The 20,579-nt window shown below is 40.6% G+C and overlaps 1 protein-coding gene across 2 annotated transcripts in view; it reads right to left on the bottom strand.

The window, feature by feature from the left end:
- Positions 1 to 20,579, bottom strand: part of hsph1 (heat shock 105/110 protein 1) — a 57,065-nt gene that overhangs the window by 726 nt on the left and 35,760 nt on the right. For both annotated transcript variants that reach the window (XM_072262952.1, XM_072262953.1), the window contains 7 exons: positions 16,961 to 17,166; positions 16,104 to 16,244; positions 9,516 to 9,656; positions 8,500 to 8,625; positions 3,802 to 3,909; positions 893 to 1,012; positions 652 to 813 (listed from right to left, as the gene is read on the bottom strand). In XM_072262952.1, the coding sequence (XP_072119053.1) occupies positions 652 to 813; positions 893 to 1,012; positions 3,802 to 3,909; positions 8,500 to 8,625; positions 9,516 to 9,656; positions 16,104 to 16,244; positions 16,961 to 17,166 (1,004 nt within the window). The remainder of the gene's footprint in view (positions 1 to 651; positions 814 to 892; positions 1,013 to 3,801; positions 3,910 to 8,499; positions 8,626 to 9,515; positions 9,657 to 16,103; positions 16,245 to 16,960; positions 17,167 to 20,579) is intronic.

Genomic DNA, 20,579 nt, shown 5'->3' with positions numbered 1-20,579 from the left:
CATTAATGCTAGTATTTGATTATTGATTGTTTTAAGTAAACCATTACAATAGAAAGCAGGTGGAATAGTAGATCCTTTTTAAAATAGAATAATATTAAGAGGTACTAATCTTGGGTTGAGGTACAAGAGCAAGTTCATCTAGTTGAAGTAGATGTGGAAGGTCCTGTGATTGTTAGATGAATCAGGAATTGTTTTATCAGTGCATAATGGTAAATAATAATTTAAAATAACTTAGTTTGATGTTACAGAATACACTAGATTCAATTCTGTTTGTTTTAAAAGGTAATCAATTGTACAGACTTCAAGTGATGTTTCAGTGGACTTTTAACATGATTGAAATGCCAAGTAAAATGTACAGCTAGATGCTAATGAGCATCATTAAGGCATTTCAGGTACTGGACTTCATCTGGAGAAATACAAACTATATTGTCATTGTTCAGATTAATGATAACATTGAATAATGTTTTTGATCACATTGCATCAAAGAAATTAATGAGTCTAAAGAGAGAAGTCTGCATTGCTCTTATCAGGAGATAAAGATGGACTTGCCTTAGATATCTGCCACAGAGTAGATTCCAATCAAAGCTTTTAGATTGAGTTTTTAAATTTCCAATCATGTAGTCACTAAAAAGTTTAATTGTGTTGCAATACCTTATGTTTATCTTTAATTTCAGCCACATGTACAACAGGATCCTGGTCAAAACTTAGTTTGGCTTGTGAGTCCATTGCAATATTCATCCATTCCATTGTTTCATTCACTGACTTTTCCAATTTATGTATCTCAGCAGCCTCTATGGGGTTATAGTTTTCAGCCTGTAAAACAGAAAGCTTAACTCCTCTGCCTGAATCATGGAGTAAATTTCAGTTGTGAATTTTTGTTTTGTTTGCTTACTTTGCTCCTGGCTTCCGCTGCTAGTTTTGCATAATATTGTAGTCTTTGATTAAGCTCATCAAAAGCTTTTGGCCGCGCTTCAGCTTCCAGATATCTTTCCTGAATTGGTGTACCTAATTTCTTTGTACAAAAATTTTGAAATAAATTAAAACAACTCATTTGAACTAATTAAAATTATTTCATTTGTCTCTACATTTGATATTTGTGATTTATCTACTCTGCACCCTCCAAGTTGCTCCAAGAAATTTGGATATTGCTGCTCTGCCATCATCCCTGCTAGTGTTCCCTTCCAATCAACTTTGGTAAGCTCCTCACTTATGCCTTCGATTTCCTTTACTTCATTGCAATACTGATAAATCTGACTTTAGCTTCTCCCGCTCAAAATTTCAGGGTGAGTTTAATCATAATACGATCACTGTCTCATAAAGGTTTCTTTACCTTAAGCACCCTAATCGAATCTGGTCTGTAACACCCAAAATGGAATGGCTGATCCCCTACTAGGCTCAACCACAAGCTGCTCTTAAAAAGCCATCTCATAGAATTTGTAGAATGCCTAGCTCCTGGGATCCAGAATCAGCACCAATGTGATTTTCTAAATCTATCTGCACATGCTCAAATACTCCATTTTTTAATCTCCCATTGTAATTTTTAACCCAATTTGTATACAGCTCCTATCAGGATCTTTTTAGCCTTACATATCTTTATATCTAACACATCAATTGTACATCTTCTGATCCTTTTTACTTAAAACCTGTTTCTAAGATTTGATTTCATTTTTTTTTTTACTAACAGAGGCATGCTATTCCCTCTGCCTATCCTTTCAATAAAATGTGTACCCTCAGATGTTCAGCTCCCAATTGTAATCATTCAGCTATGACTCAGTAATGCCCACAAAGTCATACCTGTCAATCTCTAACTGCGCTACAAAATCACTTACCTTATTTCATATACTGAGTGCATTCAAATATAACATCTTCAGTCCTGTATTCATCACCCTTGTTGAAACTTATTCCACTGACTGCAATTTTGCCCAAACATTGGCCTGTCCTTCCTGACAATCTCACCTCACACTGCCTCTGCTCGTATACCAACTGCTGCATTCTTGGTCCTGTTTCCCACCCCTCCCCCCTGCCAAATTTATTTAAACCCTCCCCAACAGCTCTTGCAAACCTGTCCACAAGAATACTGGTTCCCTTTGGGTTCAGGTGTAACCCGTCGCTTTAGTACAGGTCATACCTTCCCCAGAAGAAATCCCAATGATACAGAAATCTGAAACTCTGCCGCTTGCACCAGCTTCTCAGGCATGCATTCATCTGCCAAATCATCCTATTCTTACCCTCACTGGCACGTGGAACAAGCAGCAATTCAGAGATTACTACCCTGGAGGTCCTGCTTTCCAGCTGTCTACCTAGCTCACTAAATTCTCTCTTCAGAACCTCTTCCCTTTTCCTACCCATGTCACTGGTGCCATATTTATGATCTGGTTGCTCACCCTTCCCTTTAGAATGCTGTGGACCTGATCCAAGATGTCTCTGATCCTGGCACCTGGGAGGCAACATACTGCCCAGTGTCTCTTTCACGTCCACAGAATCTCATGTCTAATCCTCTAACCATGGAACTCCCCATCACTATTACATTCTTTCTTCCCCTTCCCTTCAAAACCACAGCACCAAACTCAGCGCCAGACACCCTATCACTGCGGCTTCTTCTTGGTAGATCATACCCTCACCAGTATCCAAAGTGGTATACTTATTACTGAGGGGTATGGCCAAAGATGTATTCTGCACTGGCTGCCTGTTTCCTTTCTCTCTCCAAACAGAGATCTAAGCACCTACCTCCTGCACTTCAGGGGTGACCACCTCCCTGTAGCTCCTATCACCTCCTCAGTTTCCTGTTTGAGCTGAAAGTCATTGAGCTGCAACTCCAATTCCGTAATACATTCACTGAGGAGCTGCAGCTCAGAGCACCTGGTCAACTCACCCAATGGCTGCTCCACTTGTCCCTGCGTTATTTTTATTTTGCCTTGCTAATGAATTGCAATTTGACTGGGCTGCCAGAAAATGCTGAAAGACTATGAATGCTCTTTTTTAAATCTCACTCATTGACCTGTGAGTTGCCTCCTCTCTTGCTCCCGATTCAATTGGGCTGCTAGGTAACTTTTCTTTCAAAGATTTTTTTATGTATTTCCAATGTATCTGTCTCTACCACTAACCCTGGCAATGCATTCCATGCACCCATCACTATGTTAAAAACCTACCTCTAACAACCCTCCCTTAACTTTGTTTCAATCACTTTAAAGTTATGCCCTGTCACATCAGCAATTGTTGTCCTGGGGAAACAAGTGCTGGCTGTCTACACATTTTATCTATCATATCACCTCTTATCCTCGTTTGCTTCAAAGAGAAAAGCCCTAGCTCACTCAACCTTTCCTCATAAGACATGCCTTCTAATTTAGGAAACATCCTGTAAATCATCTCTCTACCCTCACTATAGCTTCCACAACCTCCCTACAATAAAATCACCAAAACTGAACACAATACACAAAGTGTTGTCTATCCAGAGTTTTATAGAGCTGAAACATTAACCTTACGGCTGTTGAACGCAATTCCTCAACTAATGAAGGCAAACACACCATATACCTTCTTAATATCTTATCCCTCAATGTTCCCACACAAATTGATATGGACATGGCCTCAAAGATCATTCTGTTCCTCCACACTGCTAAGAATCCTGCCATTAACCCTGTACTCTACCTTCAAGTTCAACCTTCCATAGTGCATCACTTCACACTTTTCTGGATTGAACTCCATCTGTCACTTCTCAGCCCAGCTCTGCATCCTATCAATGACCCACTGTAACCTATGAATACGTTCTACATACAATATGGTCAAAAAAATTTAAGGACTTGCCTTTAGCTCCAACAACTTATCAATATATACTTGTTTAACTTGATCTTCACCATCTTCATATAACCAATTTTCCGTTTCAGACAACAGCAATGAAATGTTTTCCTGATCCTGCAATTACAGCAAAAAAATTGTAATTTATAAAGATTATGGAAAACCATTTTACTCCACCCATTATCTCTCTCAATATCTAAGTAATAGCAAATACTTAACTTTAGAGTGATGATCTCATTCTTGAATTAACAAGCATGCCCTCTTTCCCCCCCTCCACCTCAATATATGCATTTAACCCAAATGTGTTCAAATTGAGGCAATGGAAGAAATTTTAAACCAAATTGAAAAATTTTTCCATTGTCTCAGTTTTGCAATTTGAGTACTTTTGGGTTAAATTTACAAATCAAGGTAGAGTTCAGCAGGAGTAGAAACTTTGGATCTTGCTGGAAAATTGCTAATCCACTGTGAGTGATATTCTGGACTTCCGCACATTAACTAAAGAGGTGCAAAACCTAAAGACTGATTTGAAAGACTACACAAATCAGTTTACTTCAGCACTTCTGTTTACCACAGCTCTTGAGAGCTAAGCCCAGTCTTGCTGGGAACCCCCTGTATTACACTTGGGGAGTTATTTCTCAGGTACTGAGACAGAGACACTTTCTGGATAAGCAGAGGTATCAGGCAGGTGTTAGTAAAACCATTGGTAGCAAAACCTACATGATGGTGGAAGGAAACAAACAAGCAAACTCCAATTGTTTAAGTCTTATCAAAAGAGAAATGCTAGTATATTAGCTTAGAGATTATATATAATTTACTGAAAAGTTTCACGTACAAAGGAGGATAGAAAATAAGCAATAGGTTGAGGGCCAAAATTAGTTCTTAAATGCCTACTATAAATATATGTAGAGTGCTGCAAGGTTTCGCTGCTAAAGGAATGGCCCCTCTGTAATGTTTCACTGCTAATGTAATGATTTCTCTGTAGCAGCAATGTTTACATTATAGCTAGAGATAACGGGGGCTTTGGAATGTGTGCCATCCAATCAGAGGCATGTTGTTTCTTTCTTGTGGGGCTGACAGAAGGGATCCGCGGTTTTTTGTTCGGCAGAAGATGGAGAGCGAAGATGCCAGAATGGAGAAGTCGTAAACTGCAGGACAGAGTGGACTTGGAATGGGGTTGGGAGTCAACGCCCAGGGAGAGGAGAGAAAAAAAAACAATGATGGAGAATGAACAGACGGGAAAACAGTGAGCTCCAATGTTGTGGAATACTGTATTTCATGAGAATGTCCCTTTTTCTTTTTTGTTTCTTTACTAACCCTATAGTCAAATTAAGAGTTATAAAGCTCAATCGTTTAATTGCATATTGTGTACTGTTTGTTATTTTGTGGTACTGATTTGTAACAGGGGAACACATCACGCAGCATCCACCCAAACAAGATTTCTCAAGTCTGGCCCGGCCGGAGGCGGTCTTTCCCTAGATTAAGCCACTATCCGAACCTGAGGGTTACAAGTGTGGGGATATTGTCCAGGATTGATTTCATTGAATGCTGTGTGATTACCCTGAGCACCGAATCAGTGGGGTAGATATTCATACTCCGGATGAATTGTTAATTTGCCTCTAAGTACTGTTAAAGTTGCGATTGTGGGCAGAGGTTTGATAAAATGGCGGGCACAGCTCTCATTTTAATGCAGATTAGCGCTGACGTAGCAGTCGCAGAGACTTGCCCCTGCAGAGGTGGAAGATGCTCAGCAGCATTTGTGCAAGTTGAAGGAAGCCGAGATCATCACTGAGTCTCAAAGCCCCTATGCGTCCCCAATAGTAGTGGACCAGAGGAAGAATGGGAAGGTACGGATGTGTGTGGACTATAGGATTCTGACCAGTATATGGTCTCAGGGATCGAAGACACGCTGGCCTGTCTGAGTGGTGTGAAGTGGGGGCGGGGGGGGGGGGGAGGGGAGACGCATACAAAGTTCAAAGTAAATTTATTATCAAAATGTATATATGTCACCATATACCACATAGATTCATTTTCTCGTGGGCATACTCAATAAATCAGTTATAGAAAATTAACATTATAGAGTCAATGAAATACCACACCAACTGGGCTTTCAACCAGGTACAAAAGACAACAAACTCTGCAAACACAAAATGGAAGATAATAATAATAAATAATCAATATCACGAACACAAGTTGAAGACTCTTTGAAAGCGAGTCCATAGGTTGTGGGAACATGCCAGTATAGGGCAAGTGAAGTTAACCCCTTTTGTTCAAGAAACTGATCGTTCAGGGGTAATAACTGTTCCTGAACTTGCTGGTGCAAGTCCTGAGGCTCCTGTACTTACTTCTTGATGACAGCAACAAGAAGAGAGCATAACCTAACTGGTGGGTCCCTGATGATGGATGTTGCTTTCCTGTGACAATGCTCCATGTAGATGTGCTCAAAGGTGGGAAGGGCTTTACCTGTGATGGACTGAGCCCTATCCACTCCTTTAGGAAGGATTTTCTGTTCAAGGGCTTTGATGTTTCCATACTAGGAAACAACTTGCAGCCTGGTACTCCTGTAGGTTTTTGCAAATAAAACAGTGAGGCATTTTATGTTTAAGAAAAACTGTACCAACTCATTTATTTGCACTCCAAACACTGAACACAAAGCACGATAACAGAAACTAATGTGTGATGTCAGACCAGCCTCTTAAAGTGAACCCCAACTCACTTTAAGTGTTTGGAGTGTTTGTGAAGTATGTACATTTCCACCAATTACATTATCCTGGATTCTCAATATACTTTCCACCACTCATGTACAGAAGTTTCTCCAAGTTTTAGATGTCATGCCAAATCTTCACAAACTCCTAAGGAAGTAGAGGTGCTGCTGTGCTTTCTTTGTAATTGCACTTATGTGCTTGGCCCAGGACATGTCCTCTGAGATGATAACGCTAAGGAATTTAAAGTTCCTGACCCTTTCCACCTCTGATCCTCCAATGAAAAGTGGCTCATGGACATCTGGTTTCCTCCTCCTGAAGTCAATTATCAGTTCCTTTGTTTTGCTGAGTTTGTTGTTGTGGTACCACTCAGCCAGATTTTCAGTCTCCCTTCTGTCAGCAGATTCATCACGTATGACTTGGCCTACAACAGTGATGGCATCAGCAAACTTATATATGGCAGTGGAGCTGTACTTAGCCACACAATCATAAGTGTAAAGTGAGTAGAGCAGGAGGGCAAGCACAATATTGTAGAGATGTTGTGAATCCAGACTGGGGTTTGCAAGTGAGGAAATCGAGGATCCAGTTGCACAAGGAGGTTTGAGGCCAAGGTCTTGAAGCCTATTGATTAGTTTTGAGGGCATGATAATAATGAATCCTGAGCTGCAGTCAATAAAGAGCACCCTGATGAATGCATCTTTGCTGTCCAGATGTTCCAGGGTTGAGGAACAAGCCAATGAGATGGCATCTATGGTAGACCTGTTGCTTTGGTAGGCAAATTGGGAGTGGATCCAAGTCACTTCTCAGGCAGGATTTGTTATGTTTCATCACCAACCTCTCAAAACACTTCACTACTGTGAATGTGAGTGCTACTTGACAATATTCATTGAGACAGTTTACGACATTTAGGATAGTGATGAATATTGGTAGCTCACATTGAGGTGTTTGATACTGCAGCGTTTGCCAAACTTGGCAATTAGCTCACAGGTGTTACATCACCCGTCAAGGTAACATCCTCAGTGCACAGTTGTTGATGTTTCTCTCTAGGAATGATCATGTTTATATAGGCCCCCATTCACTTGCCTTGGTCCTGATTGGCTACCCCTTCAGTTGCCCTTTGAATTCTAATGGCTCATGTTTCTTTGGCTCTTAGGGGTTCAAGTGGTTAAGGCATTGGACTAGCTACCTGAAGGTCGTGAGTTCGAGCCCCAGCCGAGGGAATGTGTTGTGTCCTTGAGCAAGGCACTTAATCACACATTGCTCTGCGATGACACTGGTACCAAGCTGTATGGGTCCTAATGCCCTTCCCTTGGACAACATTGGTGTCGTGGAGAGGGGAGACTTGCAGCATGGGCAACTGCTGGTCTCCCATATAACCCTGCCCAGGCCTGCGCCCTGGAGAGTGAACACTTTCCAGGTGCAGATCCATGGTCTTGCAAGACTAACGGATGCCTTTAAGGGGTTCATAGATGGCATCTATTTTGATATGTTTGCTTATGAAGTTATCAGAAGAGAATCATGATTCTAAAAGTTCTCATGCCTGCTTTGTGTTTGCCTGCACCAGAACCCCCCGGTTAAGTGGTTTTTGGTCTTCATGTACTGAAATCAGCAACGGTAGATCATATCTCCCAACCACTATTTCGCATTCCCAGCTTACATCTTGTTTGGCCGACATAGTTCTTGTTGCAGCCTTCACAGGTGATCCTGTACACCACATTGCTTTTGTCGGTTACCTTCACTGATACCTTGGTTCTGAGACAAGATGTCCTAAAATGCACTCTAGGCATGGAAATGGCAGACACTCCTTATCTTAGTAAAACAGTGAATTAATACGAATTAATGAAAGTTCCTAAGTAATTTTTTAGAAATGTCAATATCTTAATAACTTTCCAGTTAATTTTACATAAAAAGGGGAGTATATTACAAGCTAAAATATTGGATCTACATTATTCCCCTTTAAGACCATTTTCACTCAAGTACCCACTTAAATATCGAAGATTAAACATACCTTGGAACTGACAAATTTTTCAAATTGTCCATTAAGTTTCTCTCTCAAGTCATATATGTATTCTTCCACAGCATTTTTGGCATAACTTCTCTCTTTTTCTAACTTATCCTGCATGATCATATCCCCCTGTTTAAAAAAGAACAGAAAATTATATCTACTTCATTGCTATGTGCAAATATGTAGATAACTAAATACTAAGACTTGTAATCACATAAGGCAAATTGCATCACAACGATGCAGCTGGTAGACAAAGTTTAAGCATTTCTTTGAGAATGACATCTTGCTTTATATCAGCAGGGTGATTATCTCAATTCCTAGAAGCTTCCAAAGAATTCAGCTAATACACTTAACTAAAAATTGGAGGGTCAGAATTTGAAATGAACAACTTGGTTTAAGAGAAAAACACACAAAACTGACATTAAATTCTAAGGAGAAAACCAAGTAGCCAGGATAATTTTAGATACTGCATATACTTTATTGACATCTGTAGATTACAATGCATGCTTCTCTCTTCACTAGTAACGGCAGTATCATCTGTTACCCATTTTAAGGTGAGCTCCAGCCTCTAATGCAATGTTTCTGTTCTATCTGCCATTCCAGAGTTCTCCATTTTCCCACCTTATCTCATTGCATTGAGCTGCACCATTTTGCAAATCCAGTCTCAACTCATCCACCCCAGAATTGTTCCACTCCGATGCATTTATGCCATCCTAGTGCATATTTGAATAAACAGCAATTTTTAAGCAATATTATTTACTAAGAGTTTTTTTGGAACTGTAGATATACCACGCATCTTTCGTTACCCAGACACATATCACCTTTAGGGGTAACTTCCTTTTTGGAATCACTGCATTTCTTTATGGCATTTAGTTATAGAATTTTCTCTATTACATCCTTATTGAAAGATGGTTATCATTACTATCATCACCATTCCTTATCCATAGTTCCATTAACTGGTTCCAGTGTATTCCCACAGACTAAGACAAAAATAGAACACGTTTCCATATCCTACTTACCTCCTTTTCAAAATACATGTCAAGTAGATTCTTCCCAAACTGCCACACCAGTTTATCTTCAACGGGAAGATTAATAGTCTTGAACTTAATTTTTGGCTTTTTTGGATCTGGAGGTTGATTTGATTTCTTGTCCATATTAGACTGTAGGTAGAAAATTTAAAAAAAAATTAATGGAATAAGATGTTTGCAGTGGTGGAGGTGGTAATTGAGACAATGGTCCTAATGTTATGGGTAGTGGCATCAGGAGGGAGCAGGTATGAAAAGAGTGCGATGTTGATACAGAATACAGCAAGTGGGATTGAAGGGTCAAGTCTTGGGCCTTACATATTAACAGCAAAAAGCTTGTGGATGGATTGATGAGTGGCTGGGATTGATAGGGCAGTGGGGCGGGGGGCAGCAGTTTGGCTAAAGGAGAGGAACAGAATTTTTTTGAATGGTTGGTAAGGATCTTAGTGGTCTGTGGTCCTATCTTAGGGATACATTTCAAAGATAAATACACTACAGACACTGGAATCTGGGTGACCTAGAAGAACTAAATATTTGCACAGTGCTCCAGAATAACATTCGAAGAAAATACACAATTTTCTGGTTCCTGATTTAAACCACATGCAATAGTAGAACTCACGAAGTGCTCAGATACCTTCCAGAGCAATACTGATCAACTTGGTAATGGTTATAAATGTTCACTTTGGAGAAGCAAACTTTCAACTGCAAAAAGTAACCTGACAAACTTTAAGCATTTATTTGCAGCATTAATCAATTTATTTCAGTTTGTGATGGCAAATGAGCCCGAACCTAGAGCCATACATCACATTAGAAGATTGAGGGGAGATCTGATAGAGGTGTAAAAGAATTATGAGAATAGATAGGGAAAATGCAAGCAGGCTTTTTCCACCAGAGGTTGGGTGAGACTAGAACTAGTGGTCATGGGTTGAGGCTGAAATATAAAATGTTTGAGGGTAACACGAGGGGAAATATCTTCACTCAGAGGATGGTGAGAATATGGAATGAACTGCTAGTGGAAATGGTGGATGAGGGTTCGATGTCAATATTTTAAAAATTTGAAATTTGAATAGGTACATGGATGGAAGGGACATGGAGGGCTATGGTCTTGGGTGCAGATTGTTGGGACTAGACAGATTATTAATTCAGCATGTACAAGATGGGCTAAAGGGCGTGTTTCTGTGCTGTGGTGTTCTTACTCTATGACACTGTACACCTAGGTTTCACCAAACTTTTAACCTACTTTAAGATCAACCTAACCCTTTCCTCCACATAGCCCTCCATTTTTCTATCATCCATATGCCCATCTAAGATTCTCTTAAATATCCCCAAGGTATCTGTTTCTACCATCACACTTGGCAGTGCATTTTATGCACTCACGATTCTGTGAAAAAGAAAACAACTTACCTCTGGCATCCCCCTACACTTTCTTCCAATCACCCTAAAATTATGCCCCCTTGTATTAGCCAATTCTGCCCTAGAAAACATTCTCTGGTTGTCCACTCAATCCATACCTCTTATGAATATTCCAAGTGTGGTGTAACCAGAGTTATACAGAACTGGAACCTTACCTTGCGGCTCTCGAACTCAATTCTTCAAATAATGAAGGCCAACACACAATACACCTTCTTAATCACCCGATCAACTTGTATGCCAACTTTGAGGGATTTGTGGACAGGGATCCCCAAGGTCCCTCTGTTCCTCCACACTAAGAATCCTAACATTAATCCTGTATTCTGCCTTCAAATGTGACCTTCCAATATGACTCAGTTCACACTTTTCTGCATTGAAATGCACCTGTAACTTTTCAGCCCAGCTCTGCATCCTCTCGATGTACTGTTATAACCCTCAACAATCTTCTACACCATCCACAACACTACCTACCTCCATGTCATCGGCAAACTTACTAATCCATCCGTCCACTTCCTCATCCAAATCATTTCCAAAGATTACAGAGTAGGGGTCCCAGAACAGATCTCTGTGAAACACCACTGGTTACTGACCTCCAGGCAGAATACACTCCACCTACAATTACCCTTAGCCATTTATGGGCAAGTCAATTCAGAATACACATGGCCAAGTTTTCCTGGATCTGACGCCTTGACTCTCTGAATGAACCTACCGTGGGGAGCCTCATCAAACATCAATTCAACTGCTCTAACTTCAACAATGGATTTTGCTACAGCCTCAAAGAATTCACTCAGGCTTGTGAGGTGCATGACCTGCCCGTTACAAAGCCATGCTGACCATCTCCAATCATTCTATGCTTTTCCAAATGCTCACAAATCTTGCCTTTAAAAGTGTTAAATAATTTGCCTTCTACTAAAGTAAGACTCACTGGTCTATGATTCCCAGAGTTATCCCTATTCCCTTTCTTGAACAAAGGAATAACATTTGCCACCCTCTAATCATCTAGTTTAGAGTTTAGATAGTGCTAAACTATATTATCTAAACTCAAGACAATATGGAGGGACAGCAACATCACCATGAAGTACAAGATCAGACTCCTGCGTGCATTGGTATTCTCCATCTTCCTGTACGCATGTGAGACATGGACCCTCACAGCAGAGCTACAGAGGAAGATACAGGCATTGGAAATGAGATGCTATCGCAACATCTTGGGCATCTCATACTTGGACCACGTCACAAATGACCAGGTCCGCAAGACCATCCAGCACCACATTGGCCCCCATGAAGACCTTCTCAGAACGGTGAAGAAAAGAAAGCTGAGATGGTATGGCCATGTAACAAGATCCAGTGGCCTTGCAAAGACCGTTCTACAAGGACCTGTGGAGGGGAAAAGAAGGAGAGGTAGACAAAGGAAAAGATGGACGGACAACATTAAAGAATGGACAGGGAAAACATTTGCGGTGACCCAGGCTCTGGCACACAACCACGACAGATGGAACAGACTGGTGCAAAGCTTGACATGACAGCGCCCCGACAACTCCACCAGGAGTTAAGGGCGCAAGGCAAGGCAATCATCTAGTACTACTCGTGGCCAGTGAAGATGCAAAGATCATGTTGCAACTGGGGAGGGAGGGGGATTCTATAAAATACTCCCAACACTGTGATTACTTCCTTTCTTCTGACTTCTACCCACACTGATTTGGTAGATAACCCCTCCACAACATTCTTCCTTTCTGCAGCCAGTGTACTATTCCTGATTGGTAATGCCACTCCCCAGCTCTTTTACACCCCCCTTCCCTATCCCTTTCTGAAATATCTGAACCCCGGAACATCCAGCAGCCATTCCTACCCTCATGACAAGCAAGTCTCTGTAATGGCCAAATTGTAGTTTCATGTACTGACCCATGCTCAATATATCCAACTACTGAGTTCCCTATCAACATGGCTCCCGCCTTCTCCCCCACTTCACTTCTGAACTACAGGGCCAGACTCAGTGCCAGAGACTAGGGTTGCTGCAGCTTTCCTCTGGTAGGTCGCTCCCACCAACAGTATCCAAAACAGTATACTGTTATTGAGGGAAATGGTCCTTCTTGATAGCCTGCTGCAACTGCAAACCAACCTTTTGTGATTCATGCACAAGTGCTCCCAAGTCCCTCTGCACAGCAGTATGCTGCAATTTTTTACCATTTAAATAATAACCTGCTCTTTCATTTTCCCTTCCAAAGTGGATGACCTCACATTTACCAACATTGTACTCCATCTGCCAGTCCCACTCACTTAACCTTTCTATATCTCTCTGCAGACTCTCCGTATCCACTGCACCAGGGGTCCCCAACCATTCCTGCACTGCGGACTAGCTTAATATTGACAATATTCTTGCGGACCGGCCCACCGTTGGGGGGGGCGGGTGTTAATCACGACCGGAATATAGGTGATAAGTCAACTAAGTCACTTATAAGTGGCTAATACACTCAATTTCGTTTCTAAACAGGTTTACCTAACAAATTTAATATTAAGCACACAGCGCATATTTTCCCCATATGAACATATAACATCATTGCAACACACCAATATTGCTGAATCAGTGGGAGCCCTGGGCTTGTTTCCCCTCAACAACATGGTCCTATCAAGGGGTGATGGGAGACAGCGATACTCGAAGGGGGTTCCTTGTGTCCAATCTATTTCGCAATTTAGTTTTCGTTGCATTCATTGCAGAAAAGCCTGCTTCGCAGAGATAATGATGTTGGAAATGGAAGCAACGTCTTCAGTACTTTCGTGGCTGTCTCAGAATATTCAACCTTGACTTTGATCCGGATTGCCGGCAGAGATGTTATGTCAAACATACTTTTCAGCCCACCGTCATTTGCAAGCTCGAGGACTTGATCTTCTTCCCGCACTGACATGGATGACGCGTGGGTAATGACCTCGCGTGCATTCAAGTTCCAACAGTGGGCGTGATAGTGAATGAGGAAAGGTGTAGCTGACTCATATCGTTTCCCCGCGGCCCGGTAGCACATGCTTTGCAGCCCAGTACTGGTCCGCAGCCCGGTGGTTGGGAACCACTGCTCTGCACAATTTGCTTTCACACTCAATTTAGTATTACCAGCAAACTTAGATACACTACACTCAATCCCCTCTTCCAGATCATTAGTGTATATCGTGAACAGTTGCGGGCCCAGCACCGACCACTGCAGCACACTACTCATCACTGATTGCCAACCAGAGGAACACCCATGCATCCCAACACTCTGCTTTCTATTAGTTAACCAATCCTCTAACCATGTTAATACATCACCCCCAACTCTATGCATCCTTATTTTATGGACAAGTTTTTTTTTTTATGTGGCACCTTATCGAAGGCCCTCGGGAAATCCAAGTAAATAATGTCCATCTGTTCCCCTCTATACACTGCACTTGTTATATCCTCAAAGAACTCCAGTAAGTTTGTCAAACAGGAGCTCCCTTTGCTGAATCCATGCTGCGTCTGCCTGATGGATCCATTTCTTTCCATATGCCTTGCAATTTCTTTAATGATAACTTCAAGCGTTTTTCCCAACTACAGATGTTAAACTAACTGGCCTATATTTACCTGCCTTTTGCCTACGTCTTTTTTTTGAACAGTGGCATGACATTCACTATCTTCCAATCCACCAGGACCTGCCCAGAGTCCAGAGAATTTTGATAAATCACCACTAAAGCCTCTACTACAACTTCTGCCATTTCTTTCAGTACCCTGGGATACATTCCATCAGGACCAGGGGATTTGTCTATCTTTAGGCCCACAAATTTGCTCAGCAGTACCTCTTTAGTGATTAAGCTATTATATAGAGGTCCTTCCTTCCCATCGCATCCATAGTATCTCTCTTTGGCATGTTAGATGTGTCCTCCACTGTGAAGACTGAGACAAAAATAGTCAAAGCCTTGGCCATTTTCTCATTATCCAAAATCAATTCTCCCATCTTGCCCTCCAAGGGACCTACATTGACTTTTAGCCACACTTTTCCGCTTTATATAATTAGAAAAACGCTTGCTGTTTTTATATTTTGTGCTAGTTTATTTTCATAACCTAGCTTCCCTTTCTTTATTGCTCGCTTAGTGGTACCGAAATAATAAGGAAGAATGCAACTTTGCTACAGATTTATGAGGATGTTGCTGGGATGCAAGGGACTGAGTTATAGAGAGAGGTTAAGTCAGCTGGAATTGTATTCATTGGACCACAAGAGAATGAGGAATGATCTTAGATGTGTATGAAATCATGAGGGGCAGAGAACAGGGTGCACACACACAATCTTTCCCCAGAGTTGGGGAATTAAGAAGAGTCCATAGTTTAAGCCAGAGGAGTTATTAAATAGGAACCAGAAAGGTATTTTTTAAACCTACATAAGGGTGGTCCTGATATGGAATGAGCTGCCAGAGGAAGTGGATGAGATGGGTACATAAGCATCTAAAAGACTCAAACAAATACATAGGTTTATTCAAGAGGGACATGGGCATCTTGGTTGACATAGACAAGAAGGGCCTATTTCCATGTCATATAACTCTGACTATATAGTATCTTATTTCTGTACTGTACCAGCTACACAAGCCACCATGTCAAAGTAAAAGTTGGCTTTTGCCTGACAAGAGTCATCTGCTGAGACATTTTTTAAATTTAGAGATATAGTACAGTAACAGGCCCTCCATGCCCATGAGCCTGTACCACCCAATTACACCCATGTGGCCAATTAACCAACTAATCAGTACCTCTTTGGAATGTGGGAGGAAACCCATGCTGTGACAGGGAGAAAGTACTAATTCTTCCCAGACAGTGGTGGGAATTGAACCCAGGTCACTGGCATTGTAACAGCATTACTCTAGCAACTACACAACCATGATGCCCCATTTGGTTGTTGCTTGTGGTATGCAACTCACATACAGCAATACATTGAATGAAAATCACCCTGACTCAAAATCCTATAAACTAGATCCTCAATCTGCTGCAAAACACTTGCTACCTGGATTCCTATGGACGGTTACTACTGAAAGTTGCAGAAATAGTATCTTTGATCATAAGGTGTCTGCTCCTGCCCTTACCAACCTTTTTCCTCTTAACATATAAAAAGAAAAATAATTAGTTCATCGAGTTTGAAGAAAATGTTTTCTGTAAGATATTGAAGTATAATATGAATCATTTGCCTTGTAGTTAGTTTCAGCATTTCCAGCTTTATTTTCTTCTTGGTCCATTTTAGTAGAAGAGAGAGACTGTGGAGAACCTTGATCATCTGATTGTACTTGGGGCTGAACTTCAATCTCAGAACTGTCGAACTGATTCTTGTTCTGAAAGGAAATGGAATATAAAGGAAGAGGCTAATAACAACAACAATGTTTTGCCTGACAATTTTAATCACTTCTAATTAAAAGGTATTTTAAGATATCTCCTATATGCAAACATGTATTGTGAGGTTTGACTCATATTCAGATAGCAATGGTAGAACTTTTGCAGCTTTCATGGCCACAATTACAAGAATTCACTAAATTCAATTTTACAATGTTCCTTGATAGAATTTGAAATCAATCTTTCAAGCCAGTTCAATATCATCAACACTTATACCACCAAAACAAACTTAAACTTTATGGTATGCAAAAAGCAAATCCTCAAGCCAAATATCAAAGTCACAATCACAGGAAGGTAAAAATTATCCATTTTCTGCAAGTTGAGTGGTTACTTTAGAAAGCCACTGCAATATTTTAGAAACAGTAGATTGAAGTGGCATGTTCTTGATGTCTAGCATCTTACCATGTAATTTTTCAAAAGTATAATACACATTTATCTTCCATTATAAATTTAGTATCTTTTAGAAGATGCAAAATAATTACTGAAATTGGAAACCTCTCTTTATTCATGGCATTAATTTGATTATCGTAGATTATTAAGAAATTCTCTGATATTTGCACAGAGTGGTGTAACTTATAGATTTTATGTGATGAAGAACCAATGACAATTAGTAATTTGTGATAATTAAAGACCAAGGATATCATTTTAAGGGACCTACCTCATCAATATCCTCTGCCTTATGATCAGGTGTGTTGGGACACAGATCTGTTTCCATAGTAGCTTCATTCTCTGAAATTTCTACCTTCTCAATCATAGATGCCGTTGAAACACTAAAGATTCCATGATCATTGACACATACTTTCACCTTCACTTTGGACTTTTCACCATTTGCTTGAGGTACTACATCGTGGATAATATACTGTCCTGTACCAAAAGATTAATATGAAAAGATTAAAAATATGCAAAATTGCCCATGCATCATAAAGCAATACTGTGAAAACTACAGTATCTGCTATGATGCTGTTTGGAAATCCCAGTTTATTAGTTGGTTCACTGGGCTTCATTTTCTGCCTTGCATCCAAACTCACCGAGGCCACATTTTGCACCTTCTCCCTAATCTCACTGGGGTCCCTATGCGCCTTGCACTTTCAAACTCAATGAGACCACTTGAAAATGTAACCTTTTATTTCAGCTACTTGACCTATCAAGTCTGCTCTGCCACTTGATCATGGCCGATTTATTTCTTCTCCAAACACCATTCTCCTGCCTCTTCCCCACAGCCTTTGACACCCTTACTAAATCAAGAACCTATCAACCTCTGCTTTAAATATACTAAATGACACAGTGTCCACATTCAAGTTTGGCAGAAAATTCCAGAGATTCACTACACTCTGACTAAAGAAATTCCTCCTTGTCCCTGTTCCAAAGGGGTGTCCTTCTATTCTGAAGCTGCACCCTCTCGATTAGACTCTCCCACATTTGGAAATATCTCCTCCACGTCATTGTATCTAGGCCTTTCAATATTGGGTTGGTTTCAATGAGATTCCCCCTCATTCTTCTAAACTCCACTAACTACATACTCATATCCATCAAACACTCCTAATACATTAACCCTTTCATTGGCGGGTTCCTTGCAATTCTCCTCTGGACCTCTCCAATGCCAGCACATCTTTCTTAGATATGGAGCCCAAAGATTCAAGATTACTTAATGTCATTTACAGTACACAAGTATGTGAACAAAAAAAAATTACTCCGGATCTGATGCAGTGCAAAAAAAACCTACAATGAGATAAAGAACACATTAATTAAAAACACAAAATGAATACAAATACATAAGGTAGCTTGTATAGATAGAATGATTGTATGTCCATAAAGTGACACTAGGCGCGGGACTGTGAACAAAGGTGACTGACAGAAAATAAAATAGTAGTGATTGGGGGTGTGGAGGGGTGGGTTAGTGGGTGAAGGTGTTGATCAGCCTTACTGCTAGGGAAGGTAACTGTTTTTGAGTCTGATATGGATGCTGTGTAGCCTCCCTTCTGAAGGGAGTGGGACGAAGTCCATCAGCAGAATACTGACCCTTACCCTTCATGTTACTGGCCCTTCAGAGGCACCTTTCTGTATATGTATATATATATATATATATATATATATATATATATATATACTTAGTGGGTAGACTGATGCCAGTGATGCATTGGGCAGTTTTGACTACCTGTTGTAGAGCCTTCCTCTCTGCAGCAGTGCATTTTCTGTACCATGTAGTGATGCAGTTTGCTAGGATGTTCTTTACAGCACATCTACAGGATCGGAATATACACATGCATAGTCCAGCTCTCTTCAGCTTCCTCAGAAAATACAAATGTAGGTGAGCTTTCTTGACTGTGCATAACATGTTCTGGGACAAAGAAAGGTGCGCAAGATGTGCACTCCCAGGAGCTTGAATCTGTTTGCAGTTTCCACTACTGTGCCACCAGTGTAAGGAGGAGTGTGAGTGGTGCGAGTTCTCCTGAAGTTGATAATCATTTCCTTTGTCTTGCTGATACTGAGGATGAGATTATATGCTTGGCACCAGGCCTCAAGCTCTCCTGCCTCCTTTCTGTAGGTCACCTCATTATTGTTGGTAATCAGCCCCACCACTGTCATGTCATAGGCGTACTTGATAATGTGATTATTACTCAGGTGTTTCGCCATGCAGCCATGTCTGGGCAGAGTGTACAGCAGTAGTCTCAACATACAGCCCTGGGGAGAACCCAGATTGAGGTTGATGGGAGAGGGAGAAGCAGTTGTGCATCCTGAGTACTGAGGTCTATTAGTTAGGAAGTCCAATAACTAGTTGCACAGCGACTGAGGAGTTTGTTCACCAAGGTCTTTGGGGTAATAGTGTTGAATACCAAACAGAAATCGAGAAACAACCTTACACAAGTCAAAACTGCTCACAATACCCAAATGTAGTTTGACCAATCACTTAACAAGCCTCAAAATGACATGCTTACTTTTAATATTCTGGTCCTCTGAAACCAAATGCTAACATTGCATTTGCCTTCCTTACTACTCACTCAACCTGTAAGTTAACCTTCAGAGAATCCTGCATGAGGGCTCCCAAGTTTCTTTATACCTCCAATTTATGAATTTGCTCCCCATTTAAAAATTTGTCTACGCCTTTATTTCATCTACCAAAGTGCATGACCACATACTTCTGCCCCCCACCCATTTTGTATCATCCACACAACACACCAGTTCTCTCATCCAGATTATTAACATAAAACATGAAAAGTAGCAAATTCCACAGAACACTGCTAGTTTCCAGCAGCCAACCAGGAATGCTCCCCTTATTCCCACTCTTTGTTTTCTGCCAGTCAGCCAATCTTCTATCTATGCTACACACATAAAAGTTGGTGGTGAACGCAGCAGGCCAGGCAGCATCTCTAGGAAGAGGTGCAGTCAACGTTTCAGGCCGAGACCCTTCGTCAGGACCCTATCTATGCTATCTATGACTTCTATCTATGCTATTATTTTTCCTGTAGTACCATGGGCTCTCATCTTGTTTAGCAGTCTCATGGGTGACACCTTGTCAAAACCCTTCTGAAAATCCAAGTAGCCAACATCCACTGGCTCTCCTTCGTCTATCCTGCTTGTTACTTCCCAAAAGAATTATAAAAGATTTGTCAGGGAAGATTTCCCCTTAAGGAAACCATGCTGACTTTGGTCTGTTTTAACGTGTGCTTACAAGTATCCCGATACCTCATCCTTAATAATGGACTGCACCTTGCCAACCACTGGCATATAATTTCCTGTCTTTTGTCTCCCTCCCTTCTCAGAGAGTGGAGTGACATTTTCAATTTTCCAGTCCCCTAGTACCATTCCAAAATCAATTGGTTCTTAAAAGATCACTGCTAATGCTTCTGCAATATTGTTACAGTATGAATAGTAACATTTAATGACAACATTAATCTGGCACCAAAATCTGATGCTGCTGGATTAACAGAATTTTACCATACATTTTTTTTTAGTTACTTTGAGCAGAACTTCTTCCCAACAAAGCAAAAATCAGGTTTATTTTGAAATTGTTCCTCCAAGCCTCTACTCAAACAACATGATTTTCTGTACAGACAGACTTTCATATCATCAGCATATTCGGTCACATCAGAGCAACTTGACCAATTTTTTAAAAATATTAATGGACTTCAAATTTTGTTCTGAAATATTCATTGATTTTAAAGCAAGTGCATTTTACTAAATATGGGAGAATTGCATTAATCAGAAAAAAACATTTTACTGTGATCAGTTACCTGAATTAAGTAACTAAAATTATTCTTTTGAAAGAAAATAATTTC

Source organism: Mobula birostris, chromosome 7 (assembly GCF_030028105.1).
Source record: "Mobula birostris isolate sMobBir1 chromosome 7, sMobBir1.hap1, whole genome shotgun sequence".
NCBI lineage: Eukaryota > Metazoa > Chordata > Chondrichthyes > Myliobatiformes > Myliobatidae > Mobula > Mobula birostris.
This window is presented reverse-complemented; position numbering and strand designations above follow the sequence as displayed.